Genomic DNA, 16,122 nt, shown 5'->3' with positions numbered 1-16,122 from the left:
AGCTGGGTGCAATGTCGAGCGCATACTCTGGCGCGGCAACGATTGTGGCAGCATGCTCGCAGCTCACACCCAGCGGACACAGAAAGCACCCAATACCACCGAGACTACATAATGCCACGTCAAATGGACCGCAGCACCTCTGTGATGCACCTTGTGTGACCTGGCGGGCACGGCGCACAACCCCTAAGCACAAACGTAGAGCGCCACTGCATACTGTTAACGATACCAAGAAGTGGCCGCCGTACTGAACCCGACGGGGCACTCGGTCACGCGCACTTGCAGATTTGAATGGATCGACGACTGTGGCGACGGCAGATCGCAGCGGACGTGCACCTCGTAGATGCCGGGCGGACCAGTGATAGTTGCTTGGCGTAGCGCGATGCGTCCGTCTTGGATCCACAAGCTGCCCGTCTGCTCTACGCTCGCGCCAGCGACGCGCCATGCACACGACCAATCGGCCGTCGCTGGATACGACTGGTTGTACGCGTCGACAATTTGGAACCACGGCCAGTCCCATCGCTCTGGCGCCGTCGTATCCGCGAAGGCTCCGAGGAGGAACCCACTCACCAGTGTTTCTGGCCAAGACCTTGGCACGAGTCGGACAGGTCCCGACGCGACGGCACCGATACTGTCGTTTAAAACGACCTGAGTAGCGCCATGAGGTGAGTACACTGCGTCACCACGCTTTGTCGCTCGGTTGCGCGTCATGTTGGCTGCAATCACTGTCACCCGGGCGTCACCAAAGAGGCCGACGGCTCCCTACGTAGGTCTGAATGGTCTCGGTGGGGTCCAAAGCGCGTACACCAAAGGCAGCTATGTTGTCGCTAAATGTCGACATCTTGACGGACGCACTAGCCGTTGCGCCGAGAAGCCCAACCGCGCCACCGTAGCCTGCGAGAGCCGAGTTGTTGGAAAAGACGGTGCCCGCAAGCACCAGATGCGTTGAGGTCACGGCAATGGCCCCGCCGCTACCCGTCGCTGTGTTCTGCACAAAGAAGGACCGTTCGATCGTTGCTATTGGCGCGTCGCGGAGAGAGATGGCGCCGCCGTCGACACCGTCGTTGCACTCAAAAGTACTCCCGACCACCGCGAGCAAGGACGACCGCAAGGCTATCGCAGACACTTGTCGGTGTCCGAGGAGCATCGCGTTCTGCAGCTGTACGGAGCTATTGTGGCCAGCGATGCCTGCAACAGAGTGCTTCAGAGCATGCACAGTGCATCGGTCGTGGGTACCTGCACCATGGCGCGCAGCAGTGTTGGCCGTGAGATTCGAGTCCACGAAAAGCAGACGCGTCGAAGCAAAGGCTCGCAGATGAACGCCGCCACCAAGATCCAGAGCGGTATTGCTTTCCAGTTGGGAGCCACACACACTGAGATTGGTTCGTCGGTCGGCGCTGATACCACCGCCATGCCGACCCGCTCCTAAAATTAATGAGAAAATGACACGCGTAGTGGTACCGTACGACATTGCTGCAGCCTCGAGTGCTCGATGGTGAGGCTCACGTTGCTAGCAAAATCGCGCCGCCATCGCGGTCCGCTGCGTTGTTGTAGAAACGCGTCGAGTGGATGTCGACGTGAGCGGCATCGTTGGTGCAGATGCCACCGCCGTCGGCTTGCGCGACGTTGCTTGATATGTCGGCTCCCGACACCTGCCAGTGCGATCGCTGGCCAATGTACACGCCGCCGCCTTGACGCGCATGGTTGTGCGACACGTTGAGCGCACGACCCGCCACCGCTGTGTTTTCGAGATAGATGGCGCCCCCTTTATTGTTGGCTCGGCCGCCTACGCAGTTGACGCGATCGACCCACAAGTAGCTGTGCACCGCCGCGACGCAGCCACCGCAGCTGGCTTTGATACCGCGGATGGAGACACGGGTTAGCGAGAGTTGCGCCATGGTTGCGACGAGCCGGACGCCGGCAAATGCTACGTTCTCGATGTCGACGACGCCTGCGATTGACCATTGCGACGGCACGGCGCAGACAATGGTAGGGGACAAAGCAACGCCAATGATTGTCACGTTGGTCAAGTCAAGAGGGCACTCGGCGGCGTACGTGCCGGGCTGGACGAGCAGTGTGTACGTGGATGACGCTGATGCTGGTCTTGCTGCCAGCGCTCCGCGAAGGCTCTGAAACGGAGACATGACAGACCCGCGAGCTACGTCGTCATTGCCCCGAGTCGTGTCGATGTAAATGCCCACATCACGCCGCTCGATGGGCCGCGCCGCCGGCAGCAAAGCGGGTTCCAGATAAGCGAGTCCGGCAGACGTGCTTTCTCGTCCAGGCACACCATGTAGCTTGTGTGATAGCGTTCGAGTACAAAGCAGCAACATCAGCCACGCGTATGGCAGCCATCGCATCATATCGACGGTCGCAAATTCGGTTTCGGCTGCCGTTTTCCTATCTCCTGTTAAGTCTTGCCCTATTATTAACCCATATTGGTACCGGTATACTAGCACGAGTACGCGCTACTGTTGACGAACAGCGTGCAGCCCGCGAAACCAAATGTGAAAAATGGTCTAGAATGGGTTTTCTCACACTACGAGCCTTGCTTACACTAGTGAAAGTATTTCGACTTTCACGCGAATTGGCTATTAAATATAATTCCAAAGACAATTAATGACTACCGCAGTGCACGCATTCTTCATTTAGGTGGGTAGTTAGAGAGATCACTTGCGGCTATCCCTCGGTGCCGCACAGGCTAGAAGGTAGAACGCAGCGCAGTCTAACCCACTTTTCTTCATAAGTCATGCACCACACGACGGGGGTCATTCCAGGAAAGGGCCTGCATCCTGCAATGCTACAGTAATTATGCATTCTCTGTAAAAAGTCGGAATCGTATACGTCATCTACAATTGAGGGCGGATTCAGGTCTCCCTTCCAACAATTTTAAATATCATACAAATTTCAAGTCAAAGCAACTTCATGTATTTTTGATGGGAGAAAGTCGGAACCTGAAAAAACGCGCCTCTGATTGGCTGATTTTAGCCATTTTGACTTGCATCCATGGCACACTGCATGGCACACCGCCAAAGAAGAAGGCCCGCACGCTACCCGTTTGCAGTGCTGTGACGACGGCGCCGCCCGTAGCTGCCGCTTCTGGAGACACGCCTTCGGCACCGGACTCAGCGATGCAACCCTCGAGCGCACCGTCGGCGTTGCCGCTTCGAGCGAGGATCATCCCGCCCCCTCCAAGTCGGCGCTGCGCAAGGTCAAGGTGCAACGATGAGAGTCCCTCACGCTCCAGGACCTGCATGACAACCGGCTCTCGAAATTCTCGAAGAGCCGCTACGCGAGCGTTATCCGGCAGATCGTCAAGTAGCTGACAGAGCCCGAGCTTGACGACCGCCTCAACGCCGACGGTACCATCAACCTCGAAACGTTTACCTACGGCGACTCACACGAGTTCCTTCTCTTAAGTGCGCCAAGAATGCAATGACGGCGCTCTCCGGCTACCGCTCGGCGCTTCGTCGCGTTCTCCAAGTTCAAACCCGCCGACCTCTCGGCGAACCAAGCCAAGATCTACTCCGTGTGGAAGTTGTCACGAAGCACTTCAAGAGCAACTTGGCCTCCGTGCACTGCGCCGATGTGACCATGCCGTCGAGCTCCGCCTCGGGCCGCGGAGGCATTTTCTACCATCTCGAACCACTTATTAGCGACGTGGCAGCAGACGCCTCTGGGTCGTGAGCGTCGGGTCTGCCAGCTCAAGTTCTGCCAGCTCAAGATCGTGACATTTGCCAAGATTCTGCGCAAAACTAGTGCGGCCTCTAGGATAACATGTAGCGTTAATAAATACAAGTCATTTCATGTTTCCCATAGCACCAAGTCGTGCACAGCATGCCATATCTGCGCAAGTGTGACCTCCATAGCACCAAGTCGTGCACAACATGCCATATCTGCGCAAGTGTGACCTCCATGGCGCACCCAGGACCTTGTTGAATATTAGCCAATCACCATGCGGGAAAAAGGGTTATGCCCAGATTCCGACTTTTTCTCGTTATAGCTCATTGAATCGGCATGTAGCCGCGATTTCTCTACCGGTATCTACATGCGCGTCTCTGTGACCCCGCGTCTCTGTGTCCCCGCGTCTCTTTTTATGTCCCTGCATGCTCTATGTGGCGTAGCTACGCTGGCGGCTGCGTAGCAATTGATTTTTGATATCGCCATAGCGGCATTCATGCGCATGGCCAACTTTCTCGAGGATAAAAATTACAGCGGCGAGAATCTTGTGCCGCCACGCCTCGATACCGACCCCAAGCCAAGGACCAAGCCAAACACCAAGCCGACAACCAAGCGCACGCAGTGCGGTAGCACGTCCAGCAAGTCCAGCAAGTCGAGAAAGGTTCGTCGGGACTTCCAGGTATCGATAGTCTATGCAATAGACTTGAATGACTTACCAAAGCTAGGAGCGACCGGCCTCGTGGGAGCCGCAGCTCAACGACGGCGGTACGCGCCGTATCAAACTACTAGTATGCGGCGCGAGGTCATGCACCCCTGCCACTGAGGGCTCGGTCGCGGGCGGCTCTGTGGCTGGGGCTGATCCCGATACGTCGTGCTTCCAAAACACGATCGCAACCGCGGCCATGCTTCTTGGAGTCTCTCCTACATGGAAGGGCGAGCCAACGAACGAGTACATCAAACGAATGGGTCACAAACCAGCCGACGGTATGCCTGCGTGCATCTCGCGGGCGTATGTCCAACACCTTGGCAAGGCCTTTGGGTTCAAGGTCGACATGGCTGCGTACGACTACAATCTCTTGCGCGGGCCGCCAGGCGCCAATCAACCTATTCGGAACAGCAAGCGGCCGGTTGACGACCTCAAGAAGGCGATGGGAGAAGACGGTGTTTACCTCGTGACCACGCGCGCAAAGGCCCTCATGCACACCTTCATCGTCGAGTGGAAAGCGGGCGTCGGGACGTTCTACGAGGCTGACAATGAGATCGGCGTCCAGCTCGACGGGATGGATATACCAGCACTCAAATGCGTGCGCATGTTGCGCCTTCAAAGATAGAACTGCAATGCCAATGCACCTGGATTTACTCGGTAGACCTCGTTTTGGCGTGTTTTTATCCAGGTACAGTAGAAATGATGCAATTCAAGGTGTTTACGGCGTAAATCGAGGTCCCAAAGGATCGTCTCTCGCTAATTCACGCACCTCGTCGGATTACTGGTGATTACTGATGGAGGCTTCTCAACGTACCCTAGTGCAAAATAGAATAATTCACGTGCAGCAGGCAGAATTATGCCGTCCGGATCTCGATTTACGAATTAACGTTACACCAGATCGAAGACCAGCGCCTTAATCCGACCGGCATTCCAAGTGGAATTCACAATACATAGTAATACCGGAATGGGATGGTAGTTTTTGGTCAACACATCGCTCTAAATGAATTCCTCTCACGAAGGTCGGTCCCGCCATATTCGAGCAAAACGGAAAGCACGGTTTCTTGCAGAACCACATGAGGAAATCACGCGATATTCACTGGAATAGAACCAAACCAAGGAAATTCTTGTTTTCTTAAACCAAACCGACATGAGGTAAATTACGTGACTAGAACCAAACCAAATGTTGGTGTCGCCGTTGGTCAATGGGTGCAAACCAGCACTAGGTTCGCAGGATGGAGAAAGCTACAGTCTAACACAACGCGTGCAATCGGGGATCGAAAAAACCATGGTCTCGTTGTTTAACGCCTTGGCTTGGGCTGCGGATTGGATGCGGTGAATCCGTCGTTATGCCCATCCGTCAAATGCTTGTATTTGCTTGGAAGAGACGAATCGTCAGAGAACGGAGTATCCCGTTGAAGAATACAACGATCGAGCTATTTTTACGCATCTCAGTGTGTCCTTGCCAACCGTTAACGCTCTCGTTTAAAGTGCTTTCGTTGCATGCACTGTGTTGCGCGCATGGACAGAAGTAAGGTTTTTCTCGCCAACATTATTCGTCTAATTGTCATTCAACCTCTCCGAAAGCAGCTATTGCTTTCCATTCCTATAGAGAGCAAGGACCGACATTTTTTACTGCGAAAATAAAAAAATGACAAAGCACCTGAAATAGCATTGCTATCGCTATGAATTTTGCTCCACCCTGCGTTAGTCGAAGCTTTAGACAACGGCGTTTGGTTATTTATAACCGCGCGTCGAGGCATGGTGTACGTCCCAACGTATCTCACTTTGGAATTGGATTTGGATGGCGTCGACCAACAAGTACGCCGTCACGGTTCTCACCAAGCCGACGCTTTGGACGTACGCGCACCGAGCGCACGCGTTTCTCGTCGCCGCCGCCAGTCTCTTTGTCGTGCTCCTCGTCGCCGGCGATGCGATTGTCAACAATTGGGCCCTCGTCAACTTTATGGGCGGCGGCTACTTCTTCGTGACACCGATCGCTGCCGCGACGAGCCTGGACTCGCTCGGCGCGCAGTACAGCTTTGCTGCCAATATGGGCCTTCAAGACCTCTCGAAAAGTGGCCGCTGGATGAGCAACTATACGGTGACGCACATGGTTGCGAAAAGCGAAAAGATCTACGTGATTGCGACAGGCGACATTCCGCTCACGCCCCACTCGGTCTTGTGTCCGATCTTCGAGGCTCGCTACGCCGTCGACTTAAACGCTACGAACGGCCGCGTGCACCTCGCACTCGCGTCCGACGCCGTGTCGTTCTTCCGCGGCAATGCGATCAGCCATGCGTTTACCGACGATGACAGCGCCAACCTCGCCAATGCGTCCATGGGTGCTCAAGAGCTTTTCGCACTCAACTATGTACCCGGGCGCGTCACCGTGGACAAGCGCTTTACGAACGAGATCCAGCTACGCAATACGACCGCGCCGCAAACCCACGTCGTCTCGTACTATCGCATCTTCTCCCGGTCGCTCTGCACCGGCTGCGACCCTGTCGCCGAGCTCGGCTATGGCAGCTGCAACTTTACAGTGGTGTACAACGACAGCGCCAAAGCGGTCACTGTCACCAACAGCACCTATGTGCCTGGCTCTGTCTACAAGCTTGGTATCGTCATGCCCCACACCTTTTTGGGCGAGCTCGCGCTGGTCGCAAAATCGATTGCGATCGCGTTTGCTGTTCTTGGGTACCTCGCCAGTCGGCGCACGGTGCAGTGGCCGGACGCTACCCACGTCGAGTCGAGCCTCGCCAAAGCGCTGCGCACCATCTTGCCAAAGTGCTTTCCGTACCCAAGCCACGCACTCAGCTACAGCATGTTTTGCTACAACTCGGATTGGTTCGTCATTCTGTACGCGTTCAGCGTGCTCATCGACATCCGGAACTGTCTCATGTACGTTCGCAACGTCAACTTGTACACAATGTACGCGCCACAGTTTGGATACTCGCTGCAGCTCTTTGCTCTCACCTCCCGCCTTTTATGGGTCAACTGCGCGATTCTCAAGTGCACGAAAGGGCTCGTCCATATGCTGAGCGTCGCACAGTACGCAGGCGAGAGCCGACTCGTCGGCTTCTTCAACCTCAGCAGTGTCTCGTGGCTCTACGCCAGTGCCATCGCGCTCTTCTACGTGCCACCGTTGATCGAATACAACAACAGCGTCGTTATCAACCTCACCAATGCCCGCGAGCGCATCGACGGTATCTGCGTCGGCGTCTACGACGGCTTTTACATGCGCGTCGCGACGTCAATTGCCGTGGGACTTGTCGCCAACATTTTCCTTGTCACGGGCCTCAACCACGTGTGCAGCTACAAGTACTGGCAACTTGTGGCAAAGAACAGTCTAGCGCGCCAAGCTGTCTTCAACAGCAGCTCGATCGTGTGCGACTACCTCGACGGACTCCAAGCGGATGGCGACGGCTCCATTTTTGTGCTGCATGCTCGCCGAGTTAGCACGCTTCAGTGGTTTTTCTCGAGTCATTTAACGCTTTTCGGGCTGCCCGAGAAAGGGCTCCGCGCCAAGAAGCTGCAAGTCGCCACGCAGCAGTCGCAAAAGGCGCCGTCCGCACGTTCCGCCAGCGCCGCGATTGCGTGTAGCACGACCGCTAGCAATGCAAACGCAGAAGACGACGCGCGCGACTGCAGTGTCGTCCAAAGCGGAGACGCTGCGCTGCACCTTCTCGATGGGCGTTTGGTCGAGGTCTCGAACCTTGCGTTCAACATCAAACTGCTCAAAAATCTCACCGTGACAGTTAAATAGCAACCACGTTGTTCTTGACTAATACTGTAGCGGTGTATAATCGCAGGTTGCAGAAGCGGTAATAGTCCACATTGTAGCATCTGTTATCTAGCACACAACCGCACGACGCAATTACTTCAAGGTCAAGATCTTGTCCCTCACAGAAGTGACGAGAATTCACGTTCATGCAAAACTGGGAGAAAAAGCGGTGTCGATGGTCTTGCAGTCCCTTGCCGCCAAAACATGATTGGAGATATAGTGTGCCCAGCGTCTTCTCATAATATAGGGATGTATGGAACCTCCAATAGGGTTAACGTGAATGTACGTGTAGCAAGTGGTTCAATCATGGACGAATTGAACGCTGAGGCGACGTGGCCTCTTGTGGAAGTCATCCAGCCAAGTTTGGGTGATTTTATCCTCATTGTTTAAAATAGTGTGTGCGTGGTCTCTCAGTTCGTCCACCTGCACGGCAAACGACCGTATAGAGCGAAACCGTTTTTGTATCAGCGACCCGATCCGACAAGGTGTGCGGCCAATGGTGGCGGCTGTCGTCGCCGCCACTGAGATGCCCGTTTTACGCCACACCACGGCGTGCATCTCCTCGTGCCCACGAAAGCAGTTTTGCAGCTTGCACGAGTCTAAGTGCGTCGCTATCTCGTCCACATACTGTGAGGTGGCTGCCGCGCGCCACCGAGAAACACGTCCCAGCTGTCACTCTGCGTTGCCCAGCATACCGAGTCCCCGCATTTGTCGCTGCCATAGGCGCCACGGCGCTTGCAGGCCTAGAGGGACGCGGTGCAACCCGACGTCTCACAGCGCTGTAGTCCATAGCTGGATCACCGTCACTTTGCGGCCACAGCTCTTCTCTTCGTTGACATTTGGCCTTGGTGACCGACCACGGTACTACATACGAGGTACGAGGCCCGGGGCTTGACCTCGTTGTCGAGCTCGATGCACTGCAGCATGAGCGGCTCTAATCGTGCGGAGCGTTCATTTGCCGGCCAAGGATGGCATCGAGTGGTGTCATCGAGTGCTCGTTGGGCTTGTGTACCACCCTCCGTGCGCAGACGAAGCAGGTCTCAACAGCAGTGGAACGCTCAATTTGACGATGTGGAGCACGAAACCGGCAAAACACTTAACGGCAACGACGTGCAGTGCAATGGTACACGCCCCGAGCTGCAAGAAGGGCCGCCGTGATGTACTACGGCGGTAGCTCGAGCCCCAGACGTACTCGATGCACTTGCTTCCACCTTATAAGACAACCCCATTCGCTGCATTAGAGTAGCCCTCGCAAGTCAAGATGCTCCTTACGTCTATGTGCCACCACGCGGGTGCGACCGCAGCAGCGTGGACCGATCTGGGACGTATGCAGACAGCAGCTTGACGGGCGAGTGCACATCGTGCTTCTTGGTGGGCATCGCTCGCGGGTACCTACTGCAACGATACGCTACCTTTTGCCATTCATCAATATCGCATACTCGTACTTTTTTGCGGGCTTCACGGCGACGCTACGGCACAAGCCCTGCTGCCAGCTGCAGGTATCGTCGCGTAGTGAGTCCTAGTACCAAAAGGACATGTGAGCCAGAGCTCTGTCATCGACATGTATTGCAGTACGCACAGATCGACGTGGTGATGGGTAGTGCTCAAGCGAGGGTCTACGTGAAGGAGCCATTGACGTTAGAGGCGCTCGAGCTGGTGAACGCCGACGACGACGAGCAAAGTGTTGTAGCGCGGACTGGTCCTGCGCATCTAGGGTGTTTCGACATGAGCGCAAGATGGTCAATGTGGTCGAGAGCTAATGTGTCGTGAACGTCGGCAGTGAGCTGGAGCGAGTGACGTCTCATCGATCCTCTTGCAACGAAACGTCGCACGATACCGCTGGGTTGGACATGGGGAGCGGACGTGAAGACAAGCGTCGATTCATGCCGTCTATCAACCACCCACTAAGCGGTTGGACCATCATCCAGCAGAAACCCGCTCCAGCCCGTGGCCGCGGCCGATCAACCCGCTGGGCGATCCAAGGTCGAGGCCTGAGAGCCTGACCGACGTCGCGAGGCACCCAGCGCAGCAAGACCTGGTTCGCACAAATGTGCGCATGTGCGTGATTGGCCCAAATTGAACTGCGGCTGACCCCAGTGTTCCGACCTTGTCTGCCCATCGTACCACGCACCACCCACTGCACGCGATGGAACATGCTACGCCATGTATTATTCTATTTGGTGCGACAACCATGAGTCGTGGCTCGAGGCAAAAGCGTCAAGCAGCAGCGCGGGAACCTTTGTCCCCGTGCTGTGTATCAACGTGCATCAAGGACTGTTGAACTCGTCAAAGAATGTATGTCTTTCACGTGCGAAGTGACGTACGGTACTCGTGCCACCGATCACTCGATGGGTGTTGCGCGTCAGTCGTTCTCTGCTCCGGATACTACGTAAGGATGAGCTGGCTGTCGCCAGATATTTCGGCGGTCACAGCGAGGGCGAAAGGCACGTTGCGAAAGGCATGACGGCCAACTACTGTACGACCGTCCTGCAGCTAGACGCAGGGCGTTCTTCATCTCGGGCCAAGACCTCAATCTTCGGTCTGCATGTGTACTCGAGTGGGAAAGCGGACTTGGTTTCACAACGACTAGGCACTGCAGCGGCCCCTCGTAACATCTCACTTGGTTGCGGAATGAGCTGGAGATGGATAGTGATCGGCGTGGTACGCTGGTGCCAAGCTTGAGCTTGCAGGACGAAGGTGAGGCAGCGCAAATCTATAGGAAGCTGCTGCAACCCAAAGAAGCGGGTCCGATACCTCTTTATGAATCGAGAGTCTTTTCCTTCGGCTTAGTCGATGGCTGTTGTCCTTGCGTCCCTTCTGCGTGGCATGTTGATGGTGCGGCCATAGTGGTTCCAAAGTCGTTGGCAAGCTTGGTCCAGCCCAGCTGATAGAAAACACATGGTCGATCGTCTGGCGCCATTGAGCGATTCGATGGCGGAGACAGAGATCGTCGTGATCGCAGCCCCGAGCGCGCCGGTCCAGAAGATGACGCGCCGTCGCGAGCGTCGCAAACGCAATCGCAAGACGCCGGCTGACAAGCCAGCCCAAGCAAAGAAGCACGGCAAGGTGAAGCCCGCCTTGGAGCACGGCGCCGACGTCGTCCAGCGCCAGCGGCCGAGCAGGCTGCCGTTGCCACATGCTGCCGGCCATCGGTGCAGACACGATCAACGACGAGCGATCATCAACGGCGCAGAGGTGGTCAACGGCGAAGCGCCAACGATGCTACTCCCCCGACGTCCAACGTGGTGCTATCGAGCCGCCGTGTGTAGGCGTACCAGCGCCCAAGGCGCGGAAGAAGGCACATTACGGCGTCAAATCGCGCAACAACAGCGCCCTTGTCGCGATCAAGGCTGCGATGCGTGCGCTTGGCATGACGCAGCGCTAATCGGACGCGGAACTGAGCACGCTCCTCGTCACGCTCGGGGTTGTCGACGGCGAAGGCCTTCATCCCGAGGTGATCGTTCCTCTCTTCAACTTTTCCTCGCTCGAGGGTTCAACTACGACATCCCGTCCTATTATACAAGGAGGGTGTTAAGGTCGCATGCCGCACACAACGCGTGGCCAGCGACATCATCGAGCATTGCGTCGACGGCGTGTACCACGTGATCACGCACGAGCAGTTTTACCGAGCCGACGACAGCACTGCACCGCGCGAGTCGACGCCCATGTTCCACGTCAAGTGCGTTCTCGCTGAGCCCAACGCGGCGGCCAAGTACTTTGACGCTGGACATTGGCGCAACCTCACGCTCGTCTCGATCTAAAACAGCACGACCTTGAGTCGCATCCGCAAGGTCATTCCCGCTATCCAGCAGGCGCTCCGATTGTTGTCATTCGTTTATGTGTCCAGATCACCCGCCGACTTTAAATCTAGGAGTCTCTTTCTATATATAAACATCTATTGTAGCGTTGAATTTAGTAGCAAGCGTGTCGAGTTGAGCACGACGATACACTGCTCCAGAGCCAAACACAAACGTCTGCTTCGTCCTTCGAGAATGTCGTATCGGCAGCACGAGCACCAAGCTGCACCACTACCGAGGAGCGCAGGTTATGTCGTCCATAGCCGCGTTGTTTTTGGCTGGATTTGGGTGACGCCAATTCAAGGGCACCTGGTGCCTTAGGCCACGGCGCGCTCCGGCGTGCTGTGTGCTCTGTGTCTTACGTCCTCTGCTGTGTAAGTGCTGGTCGCTGGCAGCGGTCGGTGGTCGCGCCGATGGCGCCGCTCTTCGCGCGCTCGGCACCCCATGCCCCTCGACGATTCAGGCCCGCGAGCGCAGTCGCCCTGCCTCCACTCCGCTGCCACCAGTCGTCTGGCCTCGCCGCGTGATGCGTCGGTTTGACATGCTCGGTCGATATCCGGATTTATACGGATGCGGGCTCGGACGGTTTCGTTTGAGATTATGAAACACACGCGACGGCTTGCACACCTCTGTCGGGTGGTTCAAGTACAGGAGCCTGCGTACGACCTCGCGCGAGCTAACCCTCGGCGAGTGGGGTCCACCACGGGATGGATCTCTCCGTGCGCAGCTCACTCCCAACGACCAAGTGCTGGTGCGGGCACCAGCTCCCAGCTCCCACGCAGTCAGGCTTAGCACTACGTATGCGAAGTCTTTGAATTAGTATTTTCTAATTTGATTCCAACGCGAACACGTTTGATTGATTGATTGATTGATTGATTGATTGATTGATTGACTGATTGATTGACTGATTGATTGATTGATTGATAGCCGCGGTGCAGGCGCTTGACGCCAATTGAATCGTGCTGGACTGTCTCTGGTGGGCCTAGCGTTGTAGATGAGGCGCTACAATGAGAGGTTTGGCGAGTGATGTGTACTAGTATTGGTACCTCTGAGATGCTGTGCGACGAGCTGCTGCTTTTTTGTTCCAGTGGCAACGTGCTCGCGCATGTTGTCGGATCGCGGAAATTACAAATGGGCACCTGCATAAACACATGTGTCATACCGGATGATTTATAAAATTCTAGAGTACGATCATCCGTTCCATGACAAGGAACCCATCGTCGCGCTCATGCGTGATCCAAGACGCATCGTTCTAGGTGTCACGCATCCAGGTCGCAGAGCTGCGGGTCGCTGCGGGTCGTAAAACTCGGCTTTTGCCGCAAATACGTTGAATGACGCATAGCTTCCGCTGTACTAGTACATCCGATGCGACATACATTTCTAGTACTAGTACAGCGCAGCTTTTGGCTGGATTTGGGTGACGCCATTCCAAGGGCACCTGGTGCCTTAGGCGGCGCGGCTTGCCGCGTCGCCCGCAGGGCCACGGCGCGCTCCGGCGTGCTGTGTGCTCTGTGTCTTACGTCCTTTGCTGTGTAAGTGCCGGTCGCTGGCAGCGGTCGGTGGTCGCACCGATGGCGCCGCTCTTCGCGCGCTCGGCAAAAGGCCCGTCGAGTCCCCGGCGGCCGTCAAGAAGTCTTTGAGTTAGTTTTTGCTAATTTGATTTCAACGCGAACACGTTTGATTGATTGATAGTACAGCGCAGCATTGCATTGCGCACCCACCACAGCTCCACAACGACCGAGTCGCAACGCAGCAGGCTTTTGCCAGCTATGTAGTATCAGTCGGGCCGTTCGATGTACTACTACTGTACACGCATCCTTACCAAGCCTTCAACGGTCAGGATGCTGCCCGTCCATCGTTGCCGCCACTTGATTGCGCCCAGTACTAGAGCGTTCGATTGGCAACGCTGCTCTTTTATTCCATGTATAAATTTTGCACAAAACGTAGCACAAGAAAAGTATATATTGTTGTTACTACTCCTCACCATCGTGGTAGTCATCGTCATCATCATCGTCGCTATCCTCGTCTTCGTCGCTGTCCAATGTTGTGAGGTCGATGAGCTCAACGTGCTGGTCATCGTCGCCCTGGTCATCGGCGTCCTGGTCATCGTTGACGTCGTCATCATCGTCGTGGTCATCGGCGTTCTCGTCATCGTTGTTGACGTCGTCGTCGCCGTCTGCCGAAAGATCGATAGATGTGGGCACAAACCGGCGGACTTCCCGAATGTATGTTCGCGGAATGTAGTGGAGCTCGTCGAGCGGATGCCACTCGCCGTCTTCAAAGTACTCGCTCTTGTCGCGCTGCACGTGGACGGCGATGACGTGCTGGATGAAGCCCGGGTTCTGAGCTGTCGTGACGTGGTACATGCCGAGGCCCTCCGCGGCGCAGAACCGACGCACGTCGCCGGCCTTGTCTCTGCGCGTCTGCACGATGTCCATCTTCGTCGCGAGGACCTCGATGTCGTAGAGATACCCGTGCTCCTGGAGGAAGTTCCTGAGTCGGAATTCTTCCCGCCCCGTGATGCCCTTGCCGAGTTCGAGGCCAAGCTCGTTGACAATGAAGGCGTCGACGTCCGCCCGCGTGCACGTGAGGGCCATGTTGTAGCGCTTGGCCATCGCCATGTGGAGGTCCTCCACGCACGTCTTAGTCGAGTTGTTGCCTTTGGAGCGAAGTCGAATCGGTGGTGGGTCATAATGACGTGCGAGTGGAGAAGCATCACCAGCACGATCGCCAGCGCCCGCGCCGCCACCTGGGTCGGTCCCTGAGCTACTGCCGACCTGCGCAGGTCGCGCCGCCGATGGACGCGCTGCAGGCGCTTGGCGTACGTCAGTCGCTCTGGACTGCACTACGTTGGAATTGCGTGGGCCCGGCGTTGGCGACGAGGCGCCTGCGCCATGGTTAGCATTGCATCGACGAGTCTTGTAGCTTGGTACCTTCGCGAGCCTCCTTGAGCTTCTCCCACGCCGACCGCCGACGCGTGTTCGAGGGTCGCGTTTTCTTGTTCGTCTTCTTCTTCGATCTGTTTCTCTTCCTCTTCCGCGACGGCGGCGCGCTCGCGGAGACGGCCGGCTGCTGACTGATCGCGTCCATTGCAAAAACACAAGTGACTGGATCCATCCGCATAAAGATAGCTTCTTTCTCGGAAGGTTTATCAAGTTGTAGAGAGCGATTATCCGGCCCAACCGCCATCTTGCCCAACTGGACCAACGCAACCAACGCCCATATCCGGTAACGCGTTCATTTCAACTTAACCCCCGCTCCGCGCAGACGCAAGGAGGCTGGCCGTGGTCCACTCAAGTCGTGGTGTCTCTGCGCAGCTTGCCACGACCGACTGGCCTCGACGGCGATTGGGCCTTCAGGTCTATCGTCTCGGCTGGGAAGTCATGGTTATCCACGCAGTCCACCACGACCGGACTCGGCTGCCTCCAAGTGTACCTGCCTCGATCACTCGCGCCAAGCGCCGCACCCAGGTAAGTCTTGCACAGCTGTCTTCACGGATGACTCATCGTGTTGTAGCGCCCTTTATTAAAGTGCATCCTCCAAGAAGAAGGACCACGATGTATTTTGTAATAACATATTTGTGGCAGGTCCCCAGTACATTACCCCAATCGTCGAGGACATGCTTGTAGCACGGGAATAAGTCGATCGATCGCCACGCTGTGTCACGGACCGTCGCGTGCATGCCCATACAAGGAGGACAGACTCGCTTGCCGGCGACAGTGGCGCAATCGGCGGCGTGGCAGCGCCACGACGGGGTGTGTGGATTATCAACTCAACGAATGACGGCGACAACGGAAAAAGGGGCACGCAAACGACGGTGTGATCATCATGCTCCAACGCCCACAGCGCCGCACGTTGTGACAGATTACTGATGAAGAAGGACCGGTGGCTGCTGGGGGCCCAAGAATATTGCCATCAACAGCTGCATGTCGAGGCGCGTGAAGGTGCAGCAGGACATGTCTGCAGGAGGTGCTTGTGCGATATCCTGATTAACCATGTGAATGGTCGCCATCGTCGTGTAGTGCGCGTAACACTGTCCGACGAAGCCGACAAGGCTCGCGTAGATGGGTGCGGCGACATGCGCAGCGTGGCGCTGGCCAATCCAAACCTCCTCACGCCGTCGGCCATGTTTTTCATGCGAGCAGCATGAAAAACATGGC

The 16,122-nt window shown here is 56.2% G+C and overlaps 7 protein-coding genes across 7 annotated transcripts; 4 read left to right on the top strand and 3 right to left on the bottom strand.

Annotated features, from left to right (window-relative positions):
- Positions 1–1,499: 1,499 nt before the first annotated feature.
- Positions 1,500–2,141, bottom strand: SPRG_05417 (hypothetical protein; the record flags this gene model as incomplete). Its single annotated transcript, XM_012344662.1, has 1 exon — positions 1,500–2,141. One exon carries the CDS (start codon positions 2,139–2,141, stop codon positions 1,500–1,502), a length of 642 nt encoding a protein of 213 aa, XP_012200052.1.
- Positions 2,142–4,159: 2,018 nt separating this feature from the next.
- On the top strand, positions 4,160–5,290 carry SPRG_05416 (hypothetical protein). Its single transcript, XM_012344661.1, has 3 exons — positions 4,160–4,357; positions 4,404–5,072; positions 5,120–5,290. The coding sequence occupies exons 1-2, from the start codon at positions 4,175–4,177 to the stop codon at positions 5,007–5,009; spliced, it is 789 nt and encodes a 262-aa protein (XP_012200051.1). The 5' UTR covers positions 4,160–4,174; the 3' UTR covers positions 5,010–5,072; positions 5,120–5,290.
- Positions 5,291–6,185: 895 nt separating this feature from the next.
- SPRG_05415 (hypothetical protein) lies at positions 6,186–8,147 on the top strand (the record flags this gene model as incomplete). The annotated part of the gene is made up of 1 exon (XM_012344660.1): positions 6,186–8,147. One exon carries the CDS (start codon positions 6,186–6,188, stop codon positions 8,145–8,147), a length of 1,962 nt encoding a protein of 653 aa, XP_012200050.1.
- A 1,313-nt stretch (positions 8,148–9,460) lies between these two features.
- On the bottom strand, positions 9,461–9,798 carry SPRG_19865 (hypothetical protein; the record flags this gene model as incomplete). Its single annotated transcript, XM_012344706.1, has 3 exons — positions 9,461–9,560; positions 9,611–9,684; positions 9,745–9,798. Coding segments are annotated over 3 exons (228 nt in total), but the record flags the coding sequence as incomplete, so codon positions are not given.
- Positions 9,799–11,096: 1,298 nt separating this feature from the next.
- SPRG_05414 (hypothetical protein) lies at positions 11,097–11,926 on the top strand (the record flags this gene model as incomplete). The annotated part of the gene is made up of 2 exons (XM_012344659.1): positions 11,097–11,317; positions 11,731–11,926. The coding sequence occupies 2 exons, from the start codon at positions 11,097–11,099 to the stop codon at positions 11,924–11,926; spliced, it is 417 nt and encodes a 138-aa protein (XP_012200049.1).
- A 1,980-nt stretch (positions 11,927–13,906) lies between these two features.
- SPRG_05413 (hypothetical protein) lies at positions 13,907–15,066 on the bottom strand. Its single transcript, XM_012344658.1, has 2 exons — positions 14,896–15,066; positions 13,907–14,849 (listed from the first exon to the last, which is right to left on the bottom strand). Exons 1-2 carry the CDS (start codon positions 15,050–15,052, stop codon positions 13,936–13,938), a joined length of 1,071 nt encoding a protein of 356 aa, XP_012200048.1. The 5' UTR covers positions 15,053–15,066; the 3' UTR covers positions 13,907–13,935.
- Positions 15,067–15,194: 128 nt separating this feature from the next.
- Positions 15,195–15,591, top strand: SPRG_19864 (hypothetical protein; the record flags this gene model as incomplete). Its single annotated transcript, XM_012344705.1, has 2 exons — positions 15,195–15,432; positions 15,479–15,591. Coding segments are annotated over 2 exons (351 nt in total), but the record flags the coding sequence as incomplete, so codon positions are not given.
- Between the last annotated feature and the right edge of the window lie 531 nt (positions 15,592–16,122).

The sequence above is a fragment of the Saprolegnia parasitica genome (assembly GCF_000151545.1).
Source record: "Saprolegnia parasitica CBS 223.65 unplaced genomic scaffold supercont2.19, whole genome shotgun sequence".
NCBI classification, from domain to species: domain Eukaryota; phylum Oomycota; class Saprolegniomycetes; order Saprolegniales; family Saprolegniaceae; genus Saprolegnia; species Saprolegnia parasitica.
This window is presented reverse-complemented; position numbering and strand designations above follow the sequence as displayed.

Excerpts from the sequence above, each read along its gene's own strand:
- SPRG_05413 (XM_012344658.1), bottom strand. The coding sequence starts at position 15,052 with ATGGACGCGATCAGTCAGCAGCCGGCCGTCTCCGCGAGCGCGCCGCCG. Across the intron at positions 14,850-14,895 it reads GCTCAAGGAGGCTCGCGAAG|GCGCCTCGTCGCCAACGCCG; the intron begins GTACCAAGCTAC and ends ACCATGGCGCAG.
- SPRG_05416 (XM_012344661.1), top strand. The coding sequence starts at position 4,175 with ATGCGCATGGCCAACTTTCTCGAGGATAAAAATTACAGCGGCGAGAAT. Across the intron at positions 4,358-4,403 it reads AGGTTCGTCGGGACTTCCAG|GAGCGACCGGCCTCGTGGGA; the intron begins GTATCGATAGTC and ends TACCAAAGCTAG.